The sequence below is a fragment of the Cynocephalus volans genome, chromosome 3, assembly GCF_027409185.1.
Source record: "Cynocephalus volans isolate mCynVol1 chromosome 3, mCynVol1.pri, whole genome shotgun sequence".
In the NCBI taxonomy this organism is placed as follows: Eukaryota; Metazoa; Chordata; class Mammalia; order Dermoptera; family Cynocephalidae; genus Cynocephalus; species Cynocephalus volans.
In genome coordinates this window covers 180,234,056-180,240,549 of record NC_084462.1, presented here as the reverse complement: position 1 = coordinate 180,240,549, position 6,494 = coordinate 180,234,056, and the positions used below count along the sequence as shown (strand labels likewise).

Here is a 6,494-nt window from a genome sequence, read left to right as displayed (position 1 = left end):
TAGTCAAATTTTGTATTTCAATTAGAATTTTACATTATGACTGAGAATTTACAATAGTATATACCTTAGAAAACGTGTATGAAGAGGAAATGAGTTAATTTATGCAATGTGCTACGTATATGTTGCTATGATGATGATGATGATGGTGATTTTACCTGATTTGTATATTTGCTAAAAAATGTGATCTCTACCTGAGGAATGACATAATCAGAATTTTATATTATGCTAAGGCCTTTAAATTTTAGCCAAAGAATGGTTTTGGTAAGTTTACATGTCAGTTATGTTTATGCTAAAATGTTTGGATTTAATACTGCAGACGGTAAATAAACAGTGAAAGGCTTTAATCAGAAGAACTGCTTGATCAAATTTAAGTGTCATGCTAAGAAGGGTGTACTTAATTTTGAGAAAGATCAGATCTGAATTTTGTATCCTGTTGGAAAGTTTGGATTTTAGTCAATGAGGAGGTTTACATGTGGGAATACATGTTTTTTTGTAGATTGGCCTGGTGGCCAAGAGAAAACTGAGAAGTAGCAAAAGGTGTTAAATTTATAAAGAGCAGTCACTGTGCAGCTGACCTATCGAATAATCAAAGCTCAATTTGCTCTGCTCCAGCAGAGAAACAATGTGAAAATAACCCTAACCAAAACATCTCTTTAAATTCAGTTTCAGCTCACTAAAAGGATCCATCACTAGATTTTCAAAAATCTATTCTAGGACACTCAGATTTCAAGATATCTCATGCCCTCCCTGGACCCCTACCCCCAACTCAATGTCTCAGCTCTACTAGATACACCTCTATGTTGGGGGAAAACCAACCAGTAACATACAGAAGCGGATATTTACTAGAACCAGGAGGCCAGCCCCACCTGAGTAAAGGAGACCTGGTGAAGATAAGACTGGAAAGGTGTACAAATACATTTGCATGTGTGGAGTTAGGCCAGATGTTTGAAGTTCCAGAAGCCCCCACAAACAAGAAGGGCAATCCTGGGACAGTAGAGATTTTAGGAGGGGTGGGAAGATTATTTGAAGATGTCCTCAATAGCTCAGAGCTGGGGAGAACATAACGTTGAAAAGAGATCAAATCGAGAAAGAGAAATCCACAAAAAGTCTGAGTTAGAATCAAGTAACTACCATGCAAGTGTCCAGCACATAGTAGGCATTTTATAAACAATTATAGGAAAAAAATTAAAAATAAAAACCAGTACCCACACCTCTACACCTCCCTCCTCCCCCCCACCCTCCAAATTTTTAACTTTGCACTGGGGAAGGAAGTTAAGAGCTATTTTGAGCTGCTGGTCCAACCAACAGGAGAGCAGCCAAGTGCCCGTTTCCTCCTCTTGCACCGAGCCTGTGGAGCAGTGGGCAGCTTTGCTAGAGATTCCTGCTTCCACAACCAAGGAGGCTGGGCTTGCTCCAGAGCACCGAGCCTGCCAGGGGCGGCGTTGGATGGCGCTCAGATGTGACCTCTGTGATTTTCGAGTGACTAAAGAAGGGAAGGAGGATTGACCAAGTACACGTGCCAGGGTGAAATGAGGCATCCTGCCGGATGCCTGCCTGCCACGGTGGCCACTGTGGGCCAGTCATGCCACAAAATTTATGGGCTGTGAATTTCTCACATCCATGGAGGAAGCAGACAGGCCAGGCAGACTCAGATTTAGACCTGGGAGGCAGGACAGGGGTTGACAGATATTTTCTCCCTGGGGGTGCCCCAAGTGACCAGCCAAGGAGGACCCAAGATGGCTTTCCCCAGTTTCTTCCTGCTCTCTGATTAGCTGGGCATCTGATATGCCCTTGAGAACCTGACCCTGACCTCGTAAGACCCTAAACGACTGCCTTTATTCCCCACCCCCTACTCCACCCCCAGGTTCTGAGCTTCACGGTCCCAGTTGCTGACCGGACAGTCCACAACCTTCCCAGTCTTCAGAAAACACTCCTTTCCAACCGACGAAATGATGGAACCCTCTGAAGACTCATTTGAGACGATGATGGAGCATAAGAATCCATCATCAAAACAAATGGAGTCCTCCGAGGGCTCATCCAACACCACCGTGGCGACATCGGGCAGCGGAGTGCAGGAGGCGAAGGAGCCAGCCAGTGGCCCAGCCCGGGAAAAAAGAGAGCCACCCAGTGGCTCACTCCAGGAAATGGAAGAGCTGCCCATTGATCTACTCCAAGACATGGAGGAGCCATCCAGTGGCCCACATAAGGAAATAGAGGATCCACCCAATGACCTACTCCAAGACATGGAGGAGTCATGCGATGGTGCACGCCAGGCAATGGAGGAGCCACTCAATGAAGCATCTGACAGAATGAAAAAAGCATCAGTAAACTCACGGGGAGCCCCAGAAGAGCAAGAGGGCAACGCTGACCTGAAAGAGTCGGGAAGGGCAGAGAATCCTGAAGAAGTGCAAAACCAGACCGAGCGCTCTACCACGGAAATCATGGGCATGATGAGGTCCATCATCTCGCTGTACTTCCGAATGGAAGACCTCAAAGAACAACAAAGAGTAGCAGAAGAGATCATGGTAAGAGGGATCAATGCAGGCCAACTGCCCACCCCAAAACACTTTTCTGGCGACCGCAGAGAATACCACGAGTTCATTGTGCTCTGCCAACTGATCTTACAAAGCTGCCCAAGAATGTTCTACAGTGACCGCCTGCGAGTTAGATATGTCATCAGCCACCTCTCTGGGTTGGCCTTAGAATGGGCCAATGCTCTGCTGCAGGCAAACAGCCCCCTGATTGGAGATTTCCCAGGCTTCCTGGAGGCCATGTCAGAGGTGTTTGAGTACCGGCAGGCACTGCGTGTGGCAGAAGAGGCCATGTTCAATATCAGACAGGGGAATCGCTCCACCACCGAGTACATCAATGAGTTCCAGAGCCTGGTGCCCACCTTAGGCTGGCCAGATGAAGTCCTGCAGGCCCACCTGTGCCAGGGGCTCAACGAGGATATCAGGCATTATCTATTTCGGGTCCCTCAGCCGGATTCCCTGGAGAATCTGATTGTGCTCATCCTGCAAATAGAAGAAAAGCTGGCAGAGAGAAGAGCCATGCTCAGGCTGCCCCCTGAGTCCCGCCCACGGAACCTGACCTGGATCGACTCACCTGCTCCAGAGAGGTGGATGGTTAACAGCTGGCTGCCCAGCGAAGTCCATCCGGACATCAATCGCGCCCATCTCTTCCTGTTGCTCTTGGTGAGAGTGAACCCCTACCACAGTGTGGCGGTCCAGGCCCTGGTCGATTCCGGAGCAGAAGGCAACTTCATGGATGAGAAGTTTGCCCAAGAGCACTATGTTGAGCTCTACGAGAAGCCCTACCCACAGTCGATCCAAACCGTGGACGGCTCACTGATTGGCGACGAACCTGTCTGGCTCTACACTGAACCCCTGGTGTGCATTCACCAGAACCACCAGGAGTCCATCGAATTTGACATCATACCTTCACCTAACTTCTCCGTGGTCTTAGGCATCCGCTGGCTCCGAGTCCACGCCCCCGAAGTTGACTGGGTCAAAGGTCGCTGCACCTTCCACTCTCCCTACTGCCTGAAGAACTGCTTCCGCCCACCGCCCCCATGCATCGCGCTAGAGAGACACGGCATGAGCCTGCTCCCCGGACTGCCACACCCATACTCAGACCTGGCCGACGTGTTTAACCCGAAGGAAGCAGATGATGAGACTTCCGACCAGCCAAGCTCAGACGGATCCGATGATCTTTCTGAATCAGAGCCCTCTGAGCTTCAGCAGGCTGGAGACAGTGATCACAGCGAGATCTACTACGAATGTTCCTCGACCGCGCCTTGGGAACCTGTGGGTGCCGGGATGCAAGAAAGAGCCAGGCTACAAGATGATTACTGGAACCTGCAGGACATGCTGACCGACAAACAGGACTACACACAGATGATTCCGGAACTGTTTGAGCAGTTACACGGAGCTGCATGGTTCACAAAACTGGAGCTGCGGGGGACCATCGTGGAGGAAAGCGTGAACGTACACCGAACAGAAGATGAATGGAAAGCAGCGTTTGGTTTGGAGCTTCAAGACGACATGAAGAGCTACCAGCCCTTTGCGCTGTCCCCAGACCCTATCATACCGCAGAGCGTGATTCACTTCATCCTAAAGGACATGCTAGGTTTCTTTGTGCTGTCTTATGGTCAGGAGGTCCTGGTCTACTCAATGAGTCAGGAGGAACACCTCCAACACGTCCGCCAAGTCCTGGTCCGCTTCCGGCATCACAATGTCTACTGCTCCCTGGACAAGAGCCAGTTCCACCGCAAGACGGCGGAATTCCTGGGATTCATCGTGACCCCCAAAGGGGTGAAAATGAACCAGAGCGTCATGAGCATCATAACAGGCTACCCTAGCCCTGGCTCCAGGAAGTCCTTGCAAAACGTCATCGAATTCGTCTTCCCCTATCGCCACTTCGTGGACCGCTTTGCCATCATCGCAGAGCCCCTCGTGCGGCAGCTGCTGAGCACCCAAGAGTTCTACTGGGGGGATGAGGAGCAAGAGGCCTTCGAGTGCCTGAAGAGGGCTTTCCGCAAGGCGCCCCTTCTCCACCACCCCAAGCCCCAGAACCCATTCTACGTGGAAACAGGCATCACCGGGTCGGCCCTGCATGCCTCCCTGATCCAAATAGACGACCAAACTGGTAAGCGAGTGGTCTGCGCTTTCTACTCCCGCACCACCTCGCCTATCGAGGACGAGTACTCTCAACTGGAGATGAAGATTCTTCCAATACGGGCTGCCTTCATGGTGTGGTGCCGCTACCTGGAGAACACCGAGGAGCCCATCATGATCCTTCTCAACACAGAGGATCTAGCCTCTCTGAATAATGACAGGCTCACCGTACTTCTCCCCGGGCATTGGGTCTTCTTCTTCTCTCACTTCAACTTTGACGTCATGGAGCTGCCAGAACAAGATGGCAGCCGACCTCTGCCACCCCTGAGAAACTGCAGGCAAAGAGCTTTCCGGAGAGCCGCCGCCACTCGGCCCCTCCTGCTTTTTGCCACAAGAGATCAAACGACAGAATCCGGGGAAGAAGACGGTGAAGACACACCAGACCAGGATGAGCTACATGAGCAGACCCTCCTGCAAGAGCTCCTGGCTATGATACCGATTGACCAAATACTCAACAGCTTCCTGGCCCATTTCAGCAGGGCCCAGATAAGGGCAGTCATTCTGCATTTCTTCCGAGGCCTGCTGTACTGGAAGAACGTCCTGGCCCTGGCAGCCGTCCTGGTGCTGCTGAAGGTGCGGCAGCGCCCCTCCCTGCTGCCAGTGCCCGCCATGCAGGTGGCTCGGCCGCAGCCACGGCGCTCCCTACGGCTCATCCTGGACTCGTCCCTCATTGCGGGCAGTGGCATCGCGACGGCCATCGCTCAGCTGCTCACCCAGATGCCCCCTCTCGTGGGCGCTAACGCCGTCTCAGCCCGGGAGCTGGCAGAGCTGTTCCTGGGCCCTGGCCGCTGGCAGCGAAATGCCCTGCTCCCCCAGACCAACCGAGGCCTGCAATTCACCCCTGGGTTCTGGCTGACGCTGTGTGAGTTCTTCGGTGTCACAGTCACCGGCCCAGAGGGCAGGCAGCCCACCCCACGTGAGAACCGGTACTTGGAGCTGCACGTCGTTGGTGATGAAGATGTCGTCTTGCGAGAAGCCCTGCAAGACGACCTGCAACGTTACCGTCAGTGTGGCCTGCATGACGGCCTGCAAGACACCTCGCAGGACGCGCAGGAAAACGACGTGCAGGACATGCCCACCGGCGTGGCCGCAGCCACCGCCAGCCCCCCACTCCGCCCACGAAGTCTGCTGGACCCCGAGGTCCTCGACTTCCTCAATAACCGCCTGCTCTACATCCACAGCGCCGACGGCCAGCTCCACCTGCTCAGCCGGGAGGAGGTGGCCCGGGCCCTGAGCCGATTCTTGACCATGATCCAAAGGCAGGCCCCACCCGCCAGCGGGGGAGCGACCCTGGAAGAGCTGCCCGATGATGACGGAGATGCTGACCTCGACTGAAATGCCTCTTCTCCAACCACGAGGCTCCTCCACTTCTCTGACCCCCAGCTCCCCCCCGAGTCTCCTGCCACCCTCCCCGTGCCTCAGCCTGCTTCGCTCAGACCCAGCGCCTCCTTCCTGCCGCTCCTGACCCAAGGGGAACCCACTTGTGAAGGGCAAAAAATTCTTCAACTCATCAACCAGCAATGTCATCTGTGCTAATGGACCCAGAGCCAGCTCAGGGCTACCCATCCCGTCTTAATTCTCCAGGTCCCAGGCCCACAACTGGGGTGAGATCAATGAGGAGAAAGCAGTGATGAGCAGGACATGACCCCATGACCCCAGGCCAGATGAAGAAGCAGGCACAGCTGACGCAGCCAAGCAAGCAGATGCCAGGGACCCCCCACCCTGGAGTGGCGAGCGGCCACCTGTGCATCCTGGGACACTGACCTCGGGTGCTCCACTGACTTCTTCTACCTCCACCACCGGTGCTCCTGCTCCCCT

At 53.3% G+C, this 6,494-nt stretch overlaps 1 protein-coding gene across 1 annotated transcript; it reads left to right on the top strand.

Annotated features, from left to right (window-relative positions):
- Positions 1–1,949: 1,949 nt before the first annotated feature.
- On the top strand, positions 1,950–6,011 carry RTL1 (retrotransposon Gag like 1). The gene has a single exon (XM_063090176.1). The coding sequence runs from the start codon at positions 1,950–1,952 to the stop codon at positions 6,009–6,011; it is 4,062 nt and encodes a 1,353-aa protein (XP_062946246.1).
- Positions 6,012–6,494: the final 483 nt, after the last annotated feature.

What these genes read in the sequence shown, in the direction of transcription:
- RTL1 (XM_063090176.1), top strand. Translation starts at nt 1,950, where the DNA reads ATGATGGAACCCTCTGAAGACTCATTTGAGACGATGATGGAGCATAAG.